Raw genomic sequence first — 24687 nt, forward strand, 5'->3', positions numbered from 1 at the left:
AAAAAAAAAAAAAAAAAAAAAAAAAAAAAAAAAAAAAAAAAAAAGGTGGGGGAGAAAAAGCCAAAACAATTGATTTTTTAGAAATTTCACTTTCAGGAGCTTGGCAGCCCATTTACCCTCCCCCAAGCCTCATGGAGGATTCTGAGGATAAGAAGAGGGGAAATGTGCCCAACAGCCTTCAGTTCCTTCCCTAATGTCAGAATTCTTTCCCTGAGACTCCAAAGAAGCAGGGAAGGTGAGTGGGGTGTGTGACTGTGTAGAGATGACACTCTCAGAGAAGAGCTACTTAAAAGTAACCTCTCTTCCTTCTTCAAGTGGCCTCTGCTTATTCGTATTTGAGAGAGATTAGCGAGCAGTACAACCCACTAGGAAGGTGGGCTGAGACATGGTAGGTGAACAAGGACTGCAAAACTTCCAAAATGAGCATTAGCTCTGGATGGCAGTCAAGAAAGTGCTGGAAGTGACCTCACTTCTGCTCTCCCCGATCAGACCTCAATGAGGGATAAACGTTTGATTCAAGTACATACAGATCTTCAAGTAAGAACATTGCAAATCCTATGAAGACAGAAGGCCTACAATGGATGCTGCCTTCAGATTAGTTGCATGTCTTTTGTTATATCCAGGTGAATGAACACCTGGCAAAACATAAAAGGTGTAAAAGAGACTTGGTAAAATACAGAGAAATTATTGGCCTGTATTAGATAAAAACAGAGATACTATGGAAACGGAGATGAGGACACTGACTAAATCACACTTCTTATATGGACTACAGTTTGTGGAATATTGGCCAATTGGCCAATATCTCATTAAGTCCATGGACTGTAGCTATGGCTATAAGCCGTGCTCTCTTCCCAGCTATATGTTACAGATAATAAATAGCCGACCAGAGGTCACAAGAACTTTGTGAAACAAGACTCTGACCCAAAGCAACTGAGATACACATATAAGAAAGAATATCCCCCAGGGGCAGCTAAATAAATACATCCACTTGCAGTACTCACACCATAATCAAGGGGCTACTTAGGGATCTGGGGCAAAATCAGTACTTGATCCTGCTAGTGAAGGCAGGGGGCTGGACTCGATGACCTTTCAAGGTCCCTTCCAGTTCTAGGAGATAGGATATCTCCATTAATTTAAAATTTAATTTAATTTAAAAAAAAATTAATTTAAAATTTAATTTAAATTTAATTTAAAGTGCATTGTGCCAAAAATGTGGATTTTTTTTTATAGCAACCATGACAGCAGATCAGTCAAAAAATCATTCCTTCTAATCTTTCCCCCCTCCCCACTCACATGCTGAAAGAAGTGGTATTAATCAACCTATCTAGGTTTTTAACCTAACACACATTAGGGTGACCAGACATCCCGATAAAATTGGGACCGTCCCGATTTTGAGCTGTTTGTTCCGCGTCTCAACCGATCTGTGGTCGGGACGCAATTTTTGTCCCGATAATTTGCGCCGCCGGGCTTTTTTTTTTTTTTGCCCCCCTTGGTGTCCCGATATTTTCTTCATCTCATCTGGTCACCCTAACACACATAGACTAATGGTCTGACAATTTAATTTTTTAAAAGAGCTACTAAAGTAATTTTTAATTACCAGAGTGAGACTAACATCTGGAAACATCCCTTTTGTTGTTGTTGCATTCTTAGAACTTCAAAACAACCAAACAGATGAGAATTGTTATGTTGTACAGAATAATTTATTAAACGGCCGAGGGCTTCGTATATCATGTTCCAATCAGAAGATCACTTTTATATCTATATTTTAAAGACCCTGAATTCTGGGCCTTTAGCTGAAATGCTTAAAACACTTAACACAGAAAAACTCCTTACAGTACTAGTAATACTATATACAAATAATTTTAATATTTTTTTCTTTTTAACTCTCCATTCTTTGTAATATCACCATTTTCTTTCCTTGCCGGTTCTGTCCTTTCGCATTTGATCATTCTCTCCCTTGTCCCCCCCGCCATTTCTTCCTTGTGTCCAGTGATGCTTACAAATGAATAGCCTTGTTAGCTGGAACTGACAAACTTATTTTCTTCACTTCTTTGACCTTACAGCACCCAATTCCTCTTACCACACAGAATGGAGGAAATGCTAGGTTGTTGACTAGGTGGTACAGCTCAGCTCTGATTCCCTTGAGGTTTGGCGACATTAAGACAAGAGTTGAGGTTAGGTCAAGGTTAATTAGCCTCAACCCTATTTCTTATTCTAGACAAAACCTCAGAGGGAGGGATTTGAGGACCAACAAAAAAGAATGCCTGGTCAATCACCTGGAGCCTGAGGATATATGGGAAAACTCTGTTCCAATTGTGTAGATCTTGTGTCATCCTTTGAGAGGGCCTGCCTCTCCATGCTGCCCATGGAACACCAGCTCCTAGTCTCATAGCTCATTCAGAAGCCATGATGCCATTGTTTTTTCAAGTGAGCGACAGTGGGAAATTCTAGGGGGTTGCCACAGCTTTGCCCGTTTCAGTAGAAGGGCTTCCAAGGTCTCATAGCAAGACTAGGAGATTAATGTCATTTTGGGTCCATTCTCCTCCACCTCACACTTTTGGAACCATTATACTAGAATTTCAGCTCTTTTTATCCCCTTCATTTTGCACAGCAAAAGAGATGTTAGACCCCATATACAGAGTTTAATTCACAGGGCAGATACCTATAAATTATAGGTGCCACATAATAATTACAATAGTTATAAAATCCAAAATCAAAATACAACACATGCAAATGAAGTGCCAAACCAAGGCCACATAGCCTAGATTCACAGTGGTTCTCAAACTTTTGCACTGGTGACCCCTTTCACATAGCAAGCTTCTGAGTGCGACCCCCCCGCCGCCATATATTAAAAATATATAAAAATATGTTTAATACCATTATAAATGCTGGAGGAAGAGCGAGGTTTGGGGTGGCGGCTGACAGCTCGTGATCCCCTATGTAATAACCTCACGACCTCCTGAGGGGTCCTGACCCCCAGTTTGACCCCTGGCCTAGAATAATCACCACCTCTGCTCCCTCAAGAGAGCACTGTCACAGGGTGTACTCACTGATCATAGCGCCTCTTCCCAGCTGTCCTGGGGATTAGCTCTGCCAGATGTTGTGCCCTCCTCAGGTGGTCTCTCTTCTGTCATCCTCTCACCCTACGAACCCCTCTTGCTCCAGGAACCGCAGCCTCCCCTTCCTGCCCCCTCGACATGGCTCCCACTTCCAGGGGGGCGTAACAAAACCTTTCCAGAATAAATCATCCTAGGCAGTCCACTGTCCTCAACCTAGCCTGTGCCATGTCCCCAGTGATTGGTAAGGGAACCCAGGCCCACCCTCTACTCCAGGTTCCAGCTCAGGATCCCTCCAGTCAGTAGCCAAGGTCTGCACTCCTATTCCTTGCTGCTTTCCCCCAAGCCTTCTCGTACCTTCCTGGATTCCCCCCGGTTTGGGTTTGCCAGCCTCCCAACTCCCTCCTCCCAAGGAGTAATTGTGGAATACCCTTTACAGTACCAACACACCTCCCTTCACCGAGGGAGTGACTGCAGACTACCTCCCTGCAGCCCCTTTCCGCTCTCAGTTCCTGGGCTTTATACAGGCCCCTCTTTTTCCTGCCCAGCTAAGCCTCATTTAATCAACCCATGCTCCCTGACTTCTCCTCCAGGTGCAGCCTGAGTTAATTGGCCCAGCTTGCCTCCTTCACTCCTCCTGGGCTTGTGTAGGAGGGACACCCCCATCACAGCCACTTAATCAAAAACACAAGAGAAAAGTTACATTGCTACTTGAAGGGGTAGCAGAGAGAACACAACAGCACAAAAAGTTTCCTTTTGTGTGTCTTAACATCAGTGGCTACTTACAAGTTTGGCAAGAGCTAATGTAAAAGTTTGGATGTATATTGCTAAATTATTACAGGTTTAAAAGGCTCAAATTTGGGAGCTAAATTATTTCACAATGGGCCTGATCTCATGACCACTGAAGACAACGGGAGCTCTTACACGGATTTTAATAAGCACTAGGTTGGGCCCACAGTATCTCTGACAGTATTTCTGCAAATGATACTATTATCGCACACCTCACAAATGCCATTTTTGCTATTCAGCAATCTTCGCCAATTTAAGGTGAAATTCTATTGCCTGGGAGATTCTTCCTCTTAGTTAGTGATTTTTAGTTAATCTCAGTGTGTGGTTAGGCAACATTTCCAAATTTGACAGGCTAATATTAGGCACCTAAATAAATGGACTAATTTCAACAGATGCTGCAGCTCCCATTTGGGAACTGCACCTCTTACAGACCACGCATGTAGGTGCCTAAATATGAAGTCACACTTTGAAAATTCTGGCCTGTGTTTACCAGATAGCTAATCCTATACATAGGACAAGATTTACACTTGTAGTCTTGGTTCAAGGTGCCTTGCTCAGGGCCAGTTACAGATTTCACACCTTCGTTGCCTTTCACCAGACTAGATTTCAGTCCAACCCATATTCTGGGTTACCATTGTTTTTTCCATTTTATTTTACTTCTGCTCCCCTCACAGCCCCTACACTAGCAGTTCAGAAGGCAGTATGTTTCTAATGAGTATACATTGCCATTCATTCCACTAACAGATAGTTTTACAAAGACAATTTTAAATACACACTATTTACAGAGTTGCTGTGACACTGTCAGGTACTGTAAATGGATGTATTTTTACACTGTGTATTACGTATACTGTGAAGAAGCTGTGGCAACCTTGTTGGTGTTTGCCTAGAGCAGTATGCTTCAAGAACACCCAAGAAGTTACATACCAAGTTGGTGTCCTGCCAGCTTTGCTCTATCTCAGTAGTAGAGCTCCCTTGCACTGGCCAGCAGGAGGAGCTGCTGTTCTCTCACCACCACTCCAAATAGCTACACTGAGGAGTAAAAGGGTCATATGATCTTTGCTCCTGGCCTGGGTACCACCATGCCCAGCCCATATATTGCATGGATCCTCTTGACTGGCCAATAGAGCAGTGTTTCTCAAACTGGGGTCGCTGCTTGTGTAGGGTAAGTCCCTCGGCCCGTGCCGCTTCCAGCAGCTCCCATTGGCCTGGAGCAGCGAACTGCGGCCAGCGGGAGCCGCGATCGGCCGGACCTGTGGACGGGGCAGGTAAACAAACCGGCCCAGCCCGCCAGGGGCTTTCCCTACACAAGCGGCGACCCCAGTTTGAGAAACACTGCTATAGAGGCACAGATCTTGGTTGGCATTACAAGGGGAAATCTTTGGAAGGGAGGGGAGACAAGATGATGATGAAAAGGGAAGAGAAGCTGAGTGGAACTTAGGAAAGGAAAGTGAAGTAGCGGGAGAAAATATTAGAGTAACAGATAGGAGGGAAGCAGGTAGGACTAGGGAGCCAGAGGATAACAAATAGGGAGACGGAAAACTGGAGGAAGAAATATATGGCATGAATGGATAGTGTGGAGATCTGAGGAAAAGCAATGAGGAGAGAGAGACACACAGAGAAAAGGAGAAAATTTGAAGGAGGTGGTCACTAGATACAGAAAAAGAAGGAATTAGATGGGGAGGGAATCCGAGAGGCAGAACACAGAAAGGGGAGCGAAGGAAAAGGAAGTGGGAGACAGAAAAGAGAAGGAAAACAAACAGATAAACCCACAAAACTTCAAAACTGGTCACTGGCATGGATGTTTTATTCATGTTCATCCGAGTTTGTGTTTTAGGGGTGATATTCAGAATGTGCCTTATTATACATTTTAAATATCGTCCAACTTTTTTCTTTTCAATCTGCACATCCATGAGGACTTCTAAAATCAGACTGTGTTCAGGTCAAATACATGTAATAACTTTTAAAATCCATGCAGGATATTCCTCCTTGTACGGTTCATTTCAGTATCCACTGCTTCACTAAACAAAGAAAAATAATAATAAATGTGCTTTTCCATTTGTACATCACATTATCAAAAGCCATAAATATTACCTGAGCAACATGTCCACAAACCTCCCCCCTGTGCCTGCCACCCGACGAGTGCAGTAGTGTTCTTTATTGTGAATTGGGCTTGCTAAGTACAAATCATTGTAATAGTCCTGCTGCACACAGAAGAACTGTTCTTTAAAAGGAAAGAAAGCAAAAAGGTTACTTTAAAACACAGCACCTAATCTGTGTTATGGACAAATGACTGGCTACATAGCGATTTAAAAGTGAAAGCTTCTTTTTGAGTTACAAAAGCAAATTCAAATGTGAAAACAAATGCAATTATTCTCAAAACAATCCAAATTATTTTTAATACATTTTTGAAAAATAAGGCTGAAGGCAGAGTCTGTGAGTCAAGAGAAAACTTTGATGGCCAAATTATAACCTCCCTAAATAACAAGGTTTATAATGGAAAAGCCAACAAACCCTTAACGATATAGCACTGCTAGCGGGTGTCTTTATTACATTCCAATGGTATTACATACAGGTGCCTAAGAATGTAAAATACTCTGCCATACAACTGGATTTCAGCCTTTTTTTCATGGCCAGAATAGAGTGATTTCAGCATGCACTTAGAATTGCTCAGCCTGAACTATGTCTAAATCTTTAGAGATACTGTAAGTGACATCATCTGCATTGGAACCAGAATTAGGAATATGGTCTGGGTACAAACTAGACTTTCATAGTCTTGATGTATTGTTGGATGGGAAAAGAGTGAAAACTAATAAGTTATTTTTTCCCTTTTATCCATCGAAAGCTGACATAAGCTGGCAGCATAATGAAGAAAAGACCTTCAAAACCTGGCAGTTTTCAGTTCACCTTTTAATGCAGGTGCATTATTTGGCATGGTCTTCAAAACCACATCCAAAGTAAAATCTTAGCTCATAATAAAATCTGCCAAATTATTAATTTTGATATCAGGCTTAAAATGTGTGTGATTACTAACACTTACATAAGTATATTTGAAAGACAACTCTGTTGTAGCATCAGGGTAGAGTTCACTATGACATTTACGACAAAAAAAACCCCCCAATCAGTCCCATTCCTAGGTAACCATAAGAAAATTCTTGTTCAAGCATTCTGATCCTACATGTACTGAACTTTGAGCCTGAGAACAGACTCCGAGAGTGAACGGAGGACTCCGTAGGACAGGGTAGGATCTCTCTCTCAGTTTGAAGTAGGAAAGTAATAGTGTGAAATGGCTCTCTCTAATAGCATCTCTTGGTCTTTCAGTTGGGCAATCGTGTTCTACACCCTGACTGCTCCTCCTGTTCCTGGAGGAATGACAAACTGTTAACAATATAAGAGTGCCTGAAAGCCTGCTCAAGCAAAACTGAAACAGTTGAATAAACACTGAACTCAACTAAAAAAAGAGGGACGAGCTAGAGCTTGTTGGATTATCTAAAAGCAGACAAAGCAGCATATTATTTGCCTGTGTTAATTAAACTGCTGGGTAAGAATAGCTATTGTTGACTTGGTGCAGCCTGCAAGAATTGTACGGCATCACAATTGTTTTCAGCCCATTCCATAGGCTGAACATTGACTTAAGTCTCCCACTATCAAACTGTGATGAAGAAATAAATAGATAAAGATCACAGAGGGTAAAATTCAGTTCTGTGCAAAGAACTAGCACAACAGTAGAGAAATTAAGGGATTATTGATCCTTAATCTCCATTTCATATAGAAACTAACTTCATTTTTATATTTAGAATGGTCTAACAGCAAAGCGTGTTTTAATGGCTTATACCTAACTTCTCTTTGGACCAGGTCTGTCACAGAGAAGTGACCAGAGGTCAAAGTAGAAATGGGTGCTCATTCTGCAGCTTTAGAAATTAAGGGGAGCGGGGAACTAAAAAAGAAAAAGAAAAATGTAGGCTAAATAACAAATAAAAACTTACTTTTGGGGAGCTATTTCATACTATGAATATAGTTTTCCAAGAAACATGGTAAAAGATCCTCATCTGAGATATTTAAATGTAGACTCGATAAAGCACTACAACATAAAGGGACCAATCCTGCACTGGTAGACAGATAGATTAGATCACCTACTATGCAGTGTTGTTGTAGCTGTGTTGGTCCCAGGATATCAGACAGACATTGGACCAATGTCTGTTGGTGAGAGAGACAACCTTGAAGAAGAACTCTGTGTAAGCTCGAAAGCTTGTCTCTCTCACCAATAGACACTGGTTCAATAAAAGATATTACCTCCCCCGCCTTGTCTCTCTAGGTGACCTAGTGGGTCTTTTCCATCTGTAACTTCTATGAGTCAAACCCTAAAGTCCTTTTTCAGGCAAAACTCATATTTAAACAAATGGGAAACTGAGTCAATGAAAGTTTTGCCTAAGTAAGGACTGATTAAGGACTGGACTATAGGACTTAGTTCTATTATTTATTCACCGTAATTCACAAGCATCCCATGAACAGAACGGGGTTCTTAGGCATCAGTCTGGTTGCTAAGGCTTCTGCAAACTAAGGGCTGTCTTCCAATATACACATTTTAAAGATTAAAAAGATGTAATTATTTTACCTACATAGCATTGAAAGTGCCTGAGTTAACATACCAGTATATTTAAAATTCTATAGAAATAAGTGCTGTTTCAATTTAAAAAATGAAAGTGTAATAAATAATATTTATTTCCTTCCATACCAACAAATGAGGTTTGGAAGGTGTTTTGCCATTGTTATAGGGGAAAAAATCTTTTAAAGTCATCTGCACTGTATTCTTTGTGCCAAGTTAAGAGTATGCATTTATCATTCCAAACACACAGTAACATTTTATATTGGGTAATATTTTTTCATTTTCTAAAAAACATTTTTTTTATTTAAAGATCATGTATATTTCTTTACTTCATAGACCATGAGACATTTTTCATACCCTACCAGACAGCTTAATTTCCTGTTGACCTTAAGTGATGGGCCAAGACCCTGAAATTCCTTACCACATTTCCCAGAACAGCAGAATAGCATTAGTCATTTTTCAGTTGTGGTGTGAATTCGCCAGAGTAGGTCTTTGATGATTATACTATCCCCCTGCTCCCACAAACACAGACTAGCTGTACAGAACTTTTAGTTTTAGAAGAATTAACTCACTAATACTTGCCTTTTGCTCCACCAGGTAAATGTGAAGAATTAGTGATTTTTATCATTTTGCTTGACGCTGACGACATCGCACCTTAAAATAGTTCAAAAACTTTTCAGTGTTTGCATTTGCAGACTTCTTCAAAAGTTCTTGCAGGAGTGATGAAAATGGTCTTTTCTAACCCTTATTTCTAATTCCTGTTTTGGAATCTTATTACAGTGAGATACTCAGAGTATTCCTAGCTTCAGCCTTAGTTCCCACTGTTTCTGTCTTTGCCTAGAGTCAAAAGAAGCTCGCAGGATTGGTATTTTGCCCCAGTTTGTGACCTGATTTTCCATTCTGAAAACATAGCACATGTATTGCCTCACAGCTGAATTAAAAAAAAAAATTACTATTTTTTTTTGTAATCAATCATAGAAACCTGGTAGGGAAAAGAACCTATTAAGTTATCCATCTCACTGTCATTGCTAATTGTTTTCTACAATAGATTTAAGGGCTCTGTCTTGTAACAATGATGATTTACAGTTTTTTCCAGATGATGGATTCTAGCTGGCAGAATCATCTGAAGCATGTTGTCCTACCAGGCTGCAAAAAATATGCATACTCCCTATGCAGTTTCACCAAGGGGAAGGCATTCTGCAGTACTGTTTGCCATCTTCCCTAGAGTCTCCACTGGGACAATATAGCTTTAAATACTAATCAAGGCTCTATGGAAATCTCACTGATGGAGGCTGCCTGAGAGAGGCACTCATCAGATGAATCTCCTAGATGACCTTCCTACGTTGGGGCTTGCTCTGGCCAGCTCCAGACTCCATAATGGAGAAGGGGTTGTGAGTGACTTGTGTCACTTTGACTCACTCCTGGCAGACATTCTGCTCCCAGTTCACACGAGGGGAACCTATTGAGCAAATCTGACCCTGTGTATATCATAGAACATTTTGTCTTTATATAGGTTAATAAACCAGTCAGTGGGGCTTTGAAAATTCCTCCAAGTCCTATGCAAAAATATTTACTAAATACATTTTTCAAAATGCCAGAAATGTACTTGGGGATTGTTGACATTGCAGAAAATAAAAGTGGCTCTGTGAATTATTTTTTAATGAATGGGAAATTCAATGAAACTAAGTGAGTGCTCTGCTTACTACGACTAGGTCAAGACATGGCTGAAACTTCACAAGGTAAGCAGGGAAATTTATGGCAATTTTGTTACTATTGCAGGTGCTGGCATGACCTCTGGTGTTTCAGCCATTTTCCCAAGTACCTCTGGCACAAACACGCTCTCGCCTTTTCAGCATGCACACAAAGGTAAGAAAAGCTTCCCCTGGTTTATTCAGCAGCTATTTCTTCAGAATACAGTATCAGCTGGTATAACGTACTGTTGAACTGAAAACACCTCCTGTAAAATTACTTTGCATTATTTTCCCACATTTGAAGAATCACTAAAAATAATAATAATTTACAATGATTTCTTATTCCTGGATTAATCAGTACTATTACTTCAGTGGAGATGGACTTAAAATGGACTTCAACTGAGTTGTACTGATTTATGCCAGCAATTAATTTAGCTCATTATTTTAGCAACAAGGAAATGTCATTATGCCCCAGCAGAGACTGGCCAGAAATGTGAAAATAATTTAATATAACTATATGGCCAGTCTCTTTTTGGACTAAACAAACAGTTCTACAATATGTATTTTTGACAAACCAAAAATAATGAAAATAAGAACACTGCATACATAGTGGGGGGAAAAACAACTAATAAAAAATTATCAAAGCTGACCATTGTGTGTCTGGTTTTGTGATGTTGGAAGCAATGTTTCCAGACATTTTATTATCTCATTTTTAATTCAGCTTCCCACATGCTTTGAAGTATTTATCATTTTCTATAATCCTACATGGCTTTTTAGATCCTAGCTTACTGCCTCTGATTTTCATCTCTGATCTTACCTACCTTATTTTAAATTCATCTTCTGTCAATGCTACGTGTGAAATCTGTGTTAGAAAAGCAAGTATAACAATTCTTTTGCAGATTGTGGCTTGAACTTCTCCCTTTTCTTACCTCTCTTTTGAGGGCATTAAAAACACCCTGAAGCAAAATGACATCAACATGATCAAACAGTCCTTCTGAAGCATGGAACCTATATGTTAAAATATTCAGATACTCTTTCTGAAGTAAGGACAGATGTAGTTACCCCATGATGAATTTATTTCATGAATGAGCTCCAGACATTGAGAGAAAGCATATATTAAGTCAGCTTTTAAGTTATTTATTATCATTATTGACTCTGACTTTGGCTTTCAGTTCTTCTCTCTGATATTACACACACGATATTTTGGCTTGAGCACAAGATGATGTGTCTTTGGATCCCATTCCCACTTCACTGCTGAGGGAGCATTTACTTTTCATGGCACTGTTTATCTGAGGAATAATGAATCTCTTTGACGTTGGTTCTTTAAAAATTCTTTGCTGATGCCTAATCTTCATCCTGATTTTATTAACTTATTTCTATTCCGATATAAACGTTAATTTGACTTGTTTGAGAATTCCAATCAGGCTATCGAGTGTACCATACCACAGAGGATGATCTGGTGAATGCGAGTTATGCATTATTCAGTTCTGCTAATTCAGTTCACTTTCAGTTTTGTTTCATTTTTCAGCATTCAGTAGCATTGATCATAGTATTCTTTTGATGTGCTTACTGTCTTGTTGGGCTGTCAGAAACTGCTTTGGCTTGAATCCTACTGAAGAAAGCAGTCAGCCACAGTTACCATGGGTCAATTTAGACCTCAGTCTGCTTCTCTGTGTCTTGCCTGAGGGATTAGTGGTAGGACCAATGCTCTTCTGAATGTATACGTTACTATTGGGTGTTATTTTTTAGGGACTATACTGTATATTTTCATTGTTGGGCAGACACTGTCCAGACCTACCTCATGCTTCCAGCCAGTTGTCAGGCTGCTAACATGATATCCAGTTACAGATGTCACATTATTTTATAAAATTATCCAACTAAAGCTGGTTGCTAGCAGGTTTTAGGTGGTTGTTATGTTAAGCACTTAGCCTAACAGTTCATTTTGGCAATATTTACTGAGCCTATCTCTTTAGCATAAAGACACTAGGTGCTAGAATGACATATTTGTCAATGGCCTTATACTCAGATTTCATAAGCAGAACAGCCTTGTACTTTCTTCCGGATATTGCTCTGATAAGAAACAATTAGAATCATTTATCAATTATTCCATTTTTCAAAACTTACTACTATAATTCCTTCTTCATGGGCGCTCCAAAGATATATTGTCTAGACAACAGCAGCTCCTATTCTGATGATTGACTTTTTCCTTGTTTTAAGATCCTTTTTCTGGCTTCCCATCACATTTTTAATAATTTAAAAGTTTTATAATTTATTTTTAAGCTGTGGTTTCATCCCAGAGAAGCACCTGTAAAAATGGCATCAGACAGGTTTTATAATCCATACAAACCAACACAAATCGAACTAAACATATTAGATTTTTCACCTGCACTTTTGATAAATCTTTCAAAGGAAGAATTTTAAACATGTTCACACTGATGGAACATTACCAGCAGTACACCCACTTTGTATGTTAGTGTAGGTCTATGAAAAGAAATTACACATTTTGTTGTTTTACTGACTTGTTTCATTGTTCTATAAAGGAAAGCTAAATAACTGATTTTACAATTAAGAGAATGTCCAATTTTCACTCAGGGTTGAGAGCTAGCAGCTGTTCACAGTTATACACAATTAGCTGCAATACCACATTAGGATACAGAGGAACACCACTTTCTGTCTTAGAAAAAGCCAAATCCTATCTTCAGATGTGCACACACAAAGAGCCCACTGAAGCCAGTTGTGAGTGCAACCATGGGCAAAACTGGGCCTACAAGCCTGTTATAATTTTCAGCCAACATAAATTTCAGCGTCCTATTTTCACCTGTTAGTAACAACGACAAACCTCATTCTCTCAGGAGCAGAATGACAGTGGGAGAAAAGAAAATTACCAAAGAAATTACATCCGCATATTTTATTTTCATAATTTTTCTTTTTACAATAAGCAAAGCATAAACAAAATGTAATGAAATAGTTTGTGTATATAATTTTAAAAAACTGAAATATGAAAAGAGGTCAAATTTTGGTAGCTCATATTTCTTCTTATTGAAACATTGAAAATTTCACAAGGTATTTGGAAGAGCATAGTATATTTTCCTCTTCATACATAATTTCTTCTAATATTAGAGGACATAATAGCTTCCTTCATCTCTGCAGGACTACATGGTCTAGCATTTGTTGTCATTATTAACAACTATTGTAGAACAAACTACACTGATTTGTAACATTCTGTATATTGGTTGGCTTTTGAAGCGTAAGAGCTAAGTTCTGCAGTGCTTCATCCGGCAAAGCTCCAGTTCAAATAAATTAATCAAGTTTTAAGTAAATAAAGAAATGAACTAGGGATTAAGTTTAGGGCAGACCTCAAACTGATAAACATTCTTTGTTTTCAATAATGGCTCCTTTACAATAAACTTATTTCTTTGTGTCTCCAGCAGATCTTTCAGGACAAGGGCATCTGGCTACTGCTCTAATAATTGCCATGTCTACTATATTCATAATGGCTATTGCCATTGTCTTGATCATCATGTTTTACATTGTGAAAACAAAACCTTCTGGTCAAGGTAATTGTGTGGCATAAGAAATTCCAGTTGCAAAATGCTATCTCCAGACAACTGCTGAGAATGACTAGTAATAAGTTACATTCTTTATATTCTAGCCTGTTGCACCAGCCATTCAGTAAAAACAGTCGAAGCTCAAGCCAATATGCAAGAAGAGAAGACAGACGTACAAGGTTTGAGCTGTTTTATAGTTTCCATTTTCTCCATACCAGATAACACAGGTCTTAAACTCCCTTAATCCATCTTCCTGTGCAATCCCCCCTTTTAATTGTTTAAACTCCAATTCCATTTAGTAAAGGAATATGCCAAAATAGGTTCTGTACCACCAAAATTGCACTTAATCCTGTGCTAGAAATTAAAAGTGTAGAAGAATTCAGGGAGATTTAAGTTTGTAGTAAGACTGCCAGCTGACGAAGCTAGTGAGGCAAAACACACATTTGCAATCTCTCTGCCAATTAAATAATATCTTTATTTTTTGATCTGCAGAAAATGTTGTGATTTTCTCAGAGAAAGAGGAGTTTGAAAAACTGACAGCAACTCCAGCTAAGACTGTTAAAAGGTATGTGAAAAATAAACATTATTTTAGCTTGGTTAAGGTAGAAAAGGAACATAACCATTTCCAGATACTTGAGGCAAAGGAATTATTTAGCCTGGCACAAGGGAATACAACAAGAAAAAAGGAGATGCAATTAAGACAAGGGCAAAATAGGCTAAAAGCTTCCTGATGGTGAGATCTAATAGAATGAGGAACATTCTGCCAAGGGAAGCGCCAGAAGCCCCGTTGCTTGAGTTTTTTAAAGCTAGACCTGGGAGTTGAAAATGCACTAACAATCTTGCAGCAGCAGGGGAAAGACTAGATGACTTAAGTATTTTCAATCTCTAACTTCTACAGTAGGATGGCAGATGCTAGTGGGGGGGAGGGCTGATCATTCCCTCATCCCATCTCCCTCCTCAGCCCTACGGGGCTCTGTTGTCTTTCCTGACAGCTTCATTTTGGTAGTGTGTGCCAGAAGTGTGGTTTTCAGGTACGTGCTCTTCATTAATCTTCTCCCTGCTGCCTATCAGCCAGCACAGGAGAACACATTTCCTGCTCCATACATCAAAAAAGCACTTTATCCCTAAGTTTATTGCTCAGCTTCTAGATGGCACAAAGTCACACAGGTCAGTAGCCTTTACATTATTGATGGGTTGATATTATCAATGGTCTCTTAAACCATAGTAACCTGGGTCAAATTTTTGTGCTCCCTAAGGGCTGCTACAGTATTATAATTAGCAGAGCGAGAATCACCATTAGAAATGTCATTTGGTCTGGAGGCTCTCAGAGCACACAAGGAATGATAGCAGGGACCACAACAGCATTCACACATTATTAAGCTTCCCGATATTAAAAACCTTACTACACAGATAATCAATGCCACAGTTACAGATATATAAATGAACATGTACCAATACCAAAAGGTGTCCAGCATAAATGCTCTCATACTCACATCTCCAAGGGTTCCACCAAGATAGGTGGCTCTCTGAGTAGATGGTCATCTGTGGAGGGTCTCTTGATGGATCTTCCTCCCTGTTCATGCTGATGAACCCCTTTTATGCTGAGTTACACTCACACCCATAACCCTTATACATATGACGAAAGTTCCAACCCCTTTGTCCTTATCAGGACTTCCAAACCCCATAAAATTTGGTGTCCCACTTTTCAAAGGCTACTCTCTTAGTTCCCCTTATTTACATTAGCATGTATATCAACAAGGCCCCATGGCAACCTGTAGTTGCTGCAGAATTGTCTATGCTGTTACAATTGGGTGCCTTGCAGTCCTGACAGGTACATTGCGGCATATTTCCCCAAACATCACTCATTGTCACATTCTTTATAGTAATCTTGTAACGTTACTGGTACAGGATTATTCCTGGGTCACCTGCTTATGTCAACCCTTCTTTTAGGCCTGAGGCCTAATGCGGCTAACCTAAAATTGTACCTGCCGCAGCCTGTAGGGCTTGCATTACAGCCTCATTTTGCTTACATACCTAATACACACTGTTCTCTCATAAATGTTTGTCAACCTTATACCCTTATAATACTATCCTTCTTATTCCTATACTATACCTAAATCTATTCATCACGCATTGATTACATCTCTATTGCTGTGGTTAATTCATAACACAATTAAATGATTATATGAAATAATTGGCTACAGCTCCATTCGCCTTTAGGATTCTCTGAGCTCTCCCTAGCTGCTGAGCCCCGCTAGATGACACAATGAGCTTTGTACCACACCACAAAGACTACGTCTACACTACAAAGCTAGGGGGTGATTCCCAGCTTGCCAACACATAGTCGTGCTAGGTCAATGAGGAAAGACTATAAATAGTAGTGTAGCCACAATAGCATGGGCAGCCTGAACTACCTGGGTACATGCTGCCACTGCCCATGCTACCACGGCTACGCTACTATTTATATTCATGCTAGCTGTCATCAAACTAGCACAAGAACATGAATGCAAGCTTGGAATCACACCCCTAGCTCAAAGTGTAGACAAAGATAAAGTCAGGAAGAGCTAGAATTTGGCCCTGAGTAAAGAAACATATTTTTAAAAAATCCTTTATAAGATCTCCCTCTTGCTCTCACACAGGTATTCATGACTGTGTAACTTAAATAGAGACCGTTGCACATACATCTTCAATAGCAGGATCAAGCTTTAATTACATGGTCCCTCAGGATAGACATTTTTTAAATAAAAAAATTATTCCATTGCCTCTAAGATAGAAGAAAAGACAGAATTGGACTCATACTATCAAAGGCTGCATTGCTGTAATCTTACCCTTAATTTTTCAGTGAAAACGATGCATCTTCTGAGAATGAACGACTTTTAAGCCGAAGCATGGACAGTGATGAAGAAGCTGCTGTTGATAAACAAGGGACCCCAGACCTGTGCTTGTTATCTTTAGTTCATCTCACCAGGGACAAATCTTCTACAAATAACAAATCAACCGGGGTAAGGCTTTTTTCAAAACTGAAAATGGAGAAGTATTTTGATAGTTTTTTTAAAAAAAATACATGCACAAATCATCACCACAATAAAACAATGAATCACAATGCAGATCAAACTAATCTACAGGAAAGTTTTGCAAGGTAATAAGAAATTGTCTGACAATCTCATCTATAGAGTCAGCATATAGTATTCCTTCAATATGCCAAAAATGCTGTGTGCGCATATAAAATGCACTGTTAAGGGCTGAGAAATTAAGCACCCAAAAGTCAGGAAATTCAAAAGAAAGTTTCCTACAGCAGTATTAACTCTGCTCTTTTGAACACTGTACATTTTATGGTATACATTTTAACAAAGAAATCAATAATACAGCAAGGCATGCATTTAAACCGGCAAATCAAGAAAGAAAAATTTAGTCTTGGTTTTTCTGTTTAAATGCATGCTTTGCTGTATTATTGACTTTTTGTTAAAATGTATACCATAAAATGTACAGTGTTCAAAAGAGCACCATTAATGTTGCTGTAGGAACATGACTATATGGACAATGGGCTAGCCTAGTGTTATAGTGGGAACCTTAACTTCTGAATTTCCTGACTTGTGTGCTTAAGAACAACATGCTCATTTCTACACCTTCATGTTTCATTAATATTAATTTTCATACTTAGTTTTCCTGTTTATTTTTCAAAGATACAAGAGTCACATTGAAGGTGGCTCCAATATTCAAAAGAACCACACCTGCGCCATCTCACTGTTTGGTTTCTCTACTTGTGGCATACATTCCTTCCGGCTGGCTGGCTCCCTCACAGTGTATTTAAAGGTAGCTAAGGGCATATAAACACATGCGTAAGGTGCTTCAGCACATACCAAACTTTCTAACCCATGTTAACATTAAAACATACTTAAAAAGAAAATGCACATATTCATATGGATATGTTTTATACTTTCATAGCTTTAAAAATACTATAACAACCACAGTGAAGTCAGTTAGGCCAAGATAGACGTTTGTAGCATCAACCATTTTTGGTTATCCAAGACTGAAAAAGAAACTTTAAAATAAAAATTAAAAAAAAAAAAAACTTTGAAAAGTATCTTTTCACACTTGCGTAGTTTAACTGGCTGAGATGATTTAGCTCAAAACTTTCCAAAATAGCTCATCTTTCCACTAAGACCAGACATGGAAAGTTTCAGCCCCACGGGAGATGCTTTTAGCTTTGCTTTTAGAAAGTTATGAACAGCTGAAAATTATCATTAACCCTATGTATGCGTTTTTGTTATCTGCCCTTAGGTATTTCTAATGCACACATCATCATAGACTCTAGGCACCATTGTCTAGCTATACTTCACATTGGGTTGAAATCTGGTACACAGGTTCTCCGACCAAGTGGCAATGTCATAAGAAAAGGCTCTAAAGACTGTATAACACAGTAGATACAGCCTCAGAAGCTTTTCTTTGGCTTGTAAGCTTGTCTAAAGCATAGATAGATCCCTTATCCTAGACCTCTCCCCTGGAATATGGTTATGATGACTTGAGACCTCTTAACAAGTATAAAACAAGGTCTTTGATGGAAATACAGATTGTGCTGAGACACTCAGCTTCCGTGCCTCGGATTTTAGGACCAAACTAGGTTCCATGCACTAAAGTACTTGGGGGGGTGCAGATGAAATAGTGTTTATAAGACAGACCATAGAGCTCAATGGGTGTTGAGTGAGGCTAAGGACAGCTAGAGAGAAAGGTAGAAAAATATAGAGAATTTCAAAGCTAGATTTGGCAGGCTCTTCGCCTTACCCTGGACTGCTCCTTCCTGGTTTAAAAAAATATTATGCAATGAGTTACCACACAGAGGATCCAAGATCAAAACACAAACGTGGCCATTTGCTTGTGGGCTAAGCACAGTGCAGAATCAGCAACCTCAGCCTTTGGAAAAGAAGACAGCCTCTGGCATCTCCCTCACTGGACTTGGGAGGGAGGTGTTAGTTAGTCTCTCTCTGCCCCAGAGACAATCAGCACAGAAGGGAGGCTCCCGAATGGAGAGAGAAAATGGGGGATCCAAGATGCTTTAAGCGGAACTCTAAAAACCCCTTATGGAAAAAAAATGTGAGCTCCTGACATGTTTATAAAGTGGCTACTCCAAATGCACAACAGTTACTGCACTTAGAAAACCCCAAACTTGCAAGTTTTTATTATGAAATAAATAACACCAAGAATATGTAAAATCCATTTAATAGCTGTATTTCCATCTCATTATGTTCAAAATACCTGCAGACCTAATGTGTCTACATGACAGGTCAAGTGAGCAGCAGTCAATTGGGGGTCCACCACCACAGGCCTAGAAATCCAACTGATTGATGTACCTGGGCTTTTATAGGCCAGTGAAAACAAACCAGACAAGATCGTCCCAGAAACCCAGAAGCTCAAGCAGGCTTTTTTCAGGGTGTTTTCTAAATACATTTGTGACAACTGGTGAGTTTGTGAAACAAGTGTTTGAGTCCCATGATAAAGAGAATATTTCCAATAGCTTGCTCCTAGCTAGAGCTGGCTGGAAGACAACAATTCTGTATTCTGACAACTTTCAAGGTTTTAAAATTGTTTTCATTTGGCATTGGAACAAAAACAAAACCTTTTCACTGTTTTTGCAAAATAGAACTGTGTTAAAACATCTGGTTTCAGATTGAAAAGGTCAGGTCAATTCATGTGTCTCTCATCAGAAGTGATCAGAGAGCCCTGGACCTCAGAAACCCTTCTTGTCTAAATCAAGATGTTTCTGCTTCAGCTTTGACAAAAGAGCATATTTTGGCACAAAAAAAATAATAATACATTTAATTGAAAATGTTCCAATTGGCATAATCGACCCCTAATGCCAACCAGCAACAACTCCTGCAAGTACAACCCTCTTGCAGTGTGCTGGGAGAATTAATTCATCACAGCTGGTCCAATCCTGTGTACTTAACAATTTGGGGCATGCAGCTATAGTATTTAGTTTACTCTCTCCCTTGGGCAGGGTCTATAAAGGGAAATTAAATACTAAAACACTTAAAGCAGAAAGTTCATTAATCCAAATGAGATGACACTGGGATACAGGAAAAGGGAGATCTCAGACAGTGGAAAGTGAAAGCCGAAAAATATTTTTACTCTTAACTCATTTACACTTATCCTACTCATCCATGAATCTTCAGAAGTGATCCTTGGAGGCTTTCTGTGCTAATGCAGTGTGTTCAGAGTCTTGGAAGAGGAGCCTCTAGAGAGCACCTCAAGAGGTTGCACTGTGTATCTGGTGCCTCTGTTTGCCTAGTAATTATCTCCTCATGTGACTGAAGAAATAACAAGATGCTAGTCTTTAAAATATGTTTTGTTGCTGCTCCCTTTAGATTCAAAGTCGAAGGAAAAAGATACTTGATGTGTATGCCAACGTATGTGGTGTTGCCGAAGGTGAGTGTGAACAAAATACATATAAACTGACTGTATAGAATTAGATTTTAACTATTGGCTGTGGAATGTATTTCCTTTTGCCTTCATAACTGTCAAAAAATGGTCTACAAAGAGATAATCCAAATTTGGGGTAAACTATAACTTGTATAATTTGTATTAGTTATTTATTTTAAGTAAATTGGATGAACACAAACTGATTAAAATATGTTCTGATAAGTTTAAAATTAAGATTTGGGAAGGATCAGATTTGTATTTCAGCTCTCAACTCCCTCAAGTCCTACTCTGCTCTGCCACCACATCCTGAAAACAGTAATTTCCAAGTTGGGCAGTTTTTAAGGGTTTAATTTGATTTAGCACCTGATTACCTGTATTACCTAGGCACAGTGGACATGGATTCATTTCACTACATCAAAGAGTATATAATCTTATTTAATTCTCTCTTTTTCTGTGTGTTCTATGGCTCAGTGCGATCTCAGCTCCCGCCAGACCACTGGTATTGAATTTGAAATGGAAAAAGCTCTATTAGCCTCCAAATCAATTAAAGAGGGGTAAATACAAAAGTCAGAATCATAGAAGTGTAGGACTGGAAGGGACCTCAACAGGTCATCTAGTCCAGTGCCCTGCACTCGTGGCAGGACTATGTAATAACTAGACCATTTCTGATAAGTGTTTGCCTAACCACCTTTCAGGAATGACAGAGATTCCACAATCTCCCAAGGCAGTTTGTTCCAGTGCTTAACCACCCTGACAGGTGGGACATTTTTCCTAATGTCCAACCTAAACCTCCCTTGCTGCAATTTAAGTCCATTGCCTCTTGTCCTAGCCTCAGAAGTTAAGGAGAACAATTTTTCTCCCTCCTCCTTGTAACAACGTTTATGTACTTGAAAACTGTTGTGTCCCTCCTCAGGCCTCTCTTCTCCAGACTAAACAAATCCAATTTTTTCAATCTTCCCTCATAGGTCATGTTTTCTAGATCTTTAATAATTTTTGTTGCTCTTCTCTGGACTTTCTCCAATTTGTCCACATCTTTCATGAAATGTGGCACCCAGAACTGGACACAATACTCCAGCTGAGGTCTTGTCAAGCACAGAGTAGAGTGGAAGAATTACTTCTCATGTCTTGCTTACAACACTCCTGCTAATACATCCCAGAATGATGTTCGCTTTTTTTTTTTTTGTAGTGTTACACTGCTGTCTCATATTTAGCTTGTGATCCACTATAACCCCCAGATCCCTTTCTGCAGTACTCTTTCCTATACAGACATTTCCCATTTTGTATGTGTGCAACTGATTGTTCCTTCCTAAATGGAGTACTTTGCATTTATCCTTATTGAAGTTCATCCTATTTATTTCAGACCATTTCTCCAGTTTGTCCAGATCATTTTGAATTATAATCCTATCATGCAAAGCACTTCCAATTCCTTCCAGCATGATATCGTCCGCAAACTTTATAAGTGTATTCTCTATGTCATTATCTAAATCATTGATGAAGATATTGAACAGAACCGGACCCAGGACTGATCCCTGCGGGACCCCACTTGATATGCCCTTCCAGCTGTGAACCACTGATAACTACTCTCTGGAAATGGTTTTCCAACCAGTTCTGCACCCACCTTCTAGTAGCTCCATCTAGGTTGCATTTCCCTAGTTTGTTTATGAGATGCTCATGCAAGACAGTATCAAAAACCTTACTACAGTGAAGATATATCACATCTACCACTTCCCCCCATCCACAAGGCTGGTTACCCTGTCTAAAAAAGCTATTAGATTGGTTTGACACAATTTGTTCTTGACAAATCCATGCTGTTACTTATCACCTTATTATCTTCTAGGTGTTCAGAAATTGATGCTTAATTATTTGTTGCTGATACTGTCTCCTGTACTACATCTAGTATTATGGAGAAACTGTCTAGCAAAGAGCATCCATTCAGCCACATGATCAGTGCTAATCTTGACTAAGCTCTCCTATGGAGGTACTTCAACAATAAAACTCTTGCAGGAATTTATATGCATGGAGGCAGTAGGCATCATGGTACCACCTGTGCTCATCTCATCCCTGCAAGACCACCTTCCAAATACGGAGACAGAGAGAGTCAGAGTCAGGGGAGAGTCAAACACTGAGCCATCTGTGGGAGATGATTATTGTCTGCAAAGTACTCTCAGTGCCATTATATAACTGAATTTTGTACCATTAGAAAACTGGTGGCTGCTGGCCAGTTTGCAAAGCCAAAATGAAACTCTTGTACTAAACATGCTTAGCTACATCTATTGAAGTGCTCACTAGGGATACATCTACAATATATTCCCTGGGACAGCTACTTCAGGATTATCTGAGAAAGGGATATAGTAGTAAGACAATACACAACTCAGTTAAGAATCCATAGGAGGAGAGATTAATAAAACTGGGATTTTTCAGTTTAGAAAAGAGATGACTAAGGGGGTATATGACAGAGATCTATAAAATCATGACTAGTATGAAGAAAGTAAATAAGGAAGTGTTATTTACTCTTCATAACACAAGAACTAGGGGTCACCAAATGAAATTAATAGACAGCAGGTTTAAAACAAACAAAAGGAAGTATTTCTTCACACAACGCACAGTAAACCTGTGGAACTCTTTGCCAAAGGATGTTCTGAAGGCCAAGACTATAACAGAGTTCAAAGAAGAACTGGATACGTTCACGGAGGATAGGTCCATCAATGGCTATTAGTCTGGATGGGCAGGGATGCAAAACCATGCTTTGAAGTGTCCCAAGCCTCTGTTTGCTGGGATCTGGGAATGGGCACCAGGGAATGGATCACTTGATGATTACCGGTGCTGTTCATTCCCTCTGAAGCCCCAGAAGACAGGATACTGGGCTAGATGGATGATTGGTCTGACCCAATGTGGCCGTTCTATGTTCTTATCTTATTTCCCACCCAAATTCACACATGCATTCTTCTCTTATCCTCTCTCCTGTTTCAGTTTTTTCTCTCTTTCAAGACTTTTCCAATTTGATACTGTCATTTGGGGCTATTAATTTAGGCCTACCCATATCAAAATACTCCTGTGAGAGTAACCCAAAGAGTTGAGTACCAGGCAAAGTGTGTTACTCTCATGATTTTTTGGGGTGTACTTATTATTTAATATTTTAAGATTATGCTAATAATATTATAGTACTGAACAAGGGAACATTTCTAGTAGTCATCAAGATCCGTATATAGAATTTCTGACTCTAAGAATTTTTACCTCATAGGTCTCAGTCCCACAGAGCTGCCATTTGATTGCCTGGAGAAGACCAGCAGGATGCTCAGCTCAACGTACAACTCAGAAAAAGCTATTGTGAAAACATGGCGCCACCTTGCTGAGAGCTTTGGACTAAAGAGGGATGAAATAGGTGGTATGACAGATGGCATGCAACTCTTCGACCGCATCAGCACAGCCGGCTACAGTATCCCAGAACTTCTAACCAAACTAGTGCAAATTGAGCGGTTAGATGCTGTTGAGTCTTTGTGCGCAGATATTTTGGAGTGGGCACAAGTGATGCCTTCACCTGAACCAGTGGTTACATCCTGATGTGAGCACCATTTCTAAAGGATGTGCAAGAACATTGATCCCAAGAACAATGGTTCAAAGACACGGGGCAGAGACTTAAAAGAATCGGTGGTTTTCTCATACACTACTCACATTCACTCCAAAGAGTAAAGCAAGGCAAGATTTGCAACTGAATTTATCACCAACAAAATAAACAAAGGCAAAAATTCTTCTGAGAAGCTCAACATGAAATATTTAATTAAACAGAATGGCTTTTGTTAAACAGTTACTGATAGTAAGTGGACACTAATATCCATTTTCCACAAAATTTACAAGTATAGGTACAGGTCAATCTGCTGATAGCCTGTCTGGCTTTGAAGAAAGCCCATTTAATTATTGTCTGAAGATAGAACTATCACCTGGGGCTCTGTTCAATAATTTAAAATCTACAGTTAGATACAGTACCATGGAATACAGATAAAGCATACATATTGCTATCAACTCTAACACATGTAATTGTAACCAATTTCATTCCTTATACATACTATGGATTTGTTGAATCAAGAAGTGCTTAGATTAACTAATTATACTGTATGAAAAAAGTTACTAATGGAGTCTACATGATCCAAGTGCTTCAAATGACTGTATATACTGGTAAGAAAGATGGCAGTGATTGCTCTTAAGTTAAAAGGACAATATTTTTTCTATTCTCTGTATTTATAAACAAACACTTGTCTATTGCATTACAAGACATTTTGCTTTTTCGGTATTAATGACGTCTGTGCTTCTTAAGTTATATTCCAAACAGAGGAATTCCAAACAAAAATGGTGCGTACGCTAGAACTGCAGAGGACAAAGAACAAAAAAGGTAGATTTAGTAAAACACTTGAAAAAGAAGAAAATGTAGCAAATCAAGTGGTGTTTGAAAAGCTGTGCTCTTGAAAAAATATGATATGAACATGAACACAGAGATCACAGGATTAAACAAACCATGGAAGCTTTATTTTGAGGTTGTCCACAGCAGCAACCTATCACCTTATTTGTTTAAAAAGTTAACAAATCTC

General features: G+C 39.2%; 1 protein-coding gene across 1 annotated transcript in view; it reads left to right on the forward strand.

Annotated features, from left to right (window-relative positions):
* The window catches only part of EDAR (ectodysplasin A receptor), a 40000-nt gene extending 16335 nt beyond the window's left edge, over window positions 1-23665 (forward strand). Inside the window, exons 5-11 of the mRNA XM_026659150.1 lie at window positions 10228-10314; window positions 13568-13696; window positions 13792-13866; window positions 14180-14252; window positions 16530-16689; window positions 20050-20110; window positions 23346-23665. Coding sequence (XP_026514935.1) covers window positions 10228-10314; window positions 13568-13696; window positions 13792-13866; window positions 14180-14252; window positions 16530-16689; window positions 20050-20110; window positions 23346-23665 — 905 coding nt within the window. The remainder of the gene's footprint in view (window positions 1-10227; window positions 10315-13567; window positions 13697-13791; window positions 13867-14179; window positions 14253-16529; window positions 16690-20049; window positions 20111-23345) is intronic.
* Window positions 23666-24687: the final 1022 nt, after the last annotated feature.

This window comes from Terrapene carolina, unplaced genomic scaffold, assembly GCF_002925995.2.
Source record: "Terrapene carolina triunguis isolate 2854851 unplaced genomic scaffold, T_m_triunguis-2.0 Scaffold21, whole genome shotgun sequence".
Classification (NCBI taxonomy): Eukaryota; Metazoa; Chordata; order Testudines; family Emydidae; genus Terrapene; species Terrapene triunguis.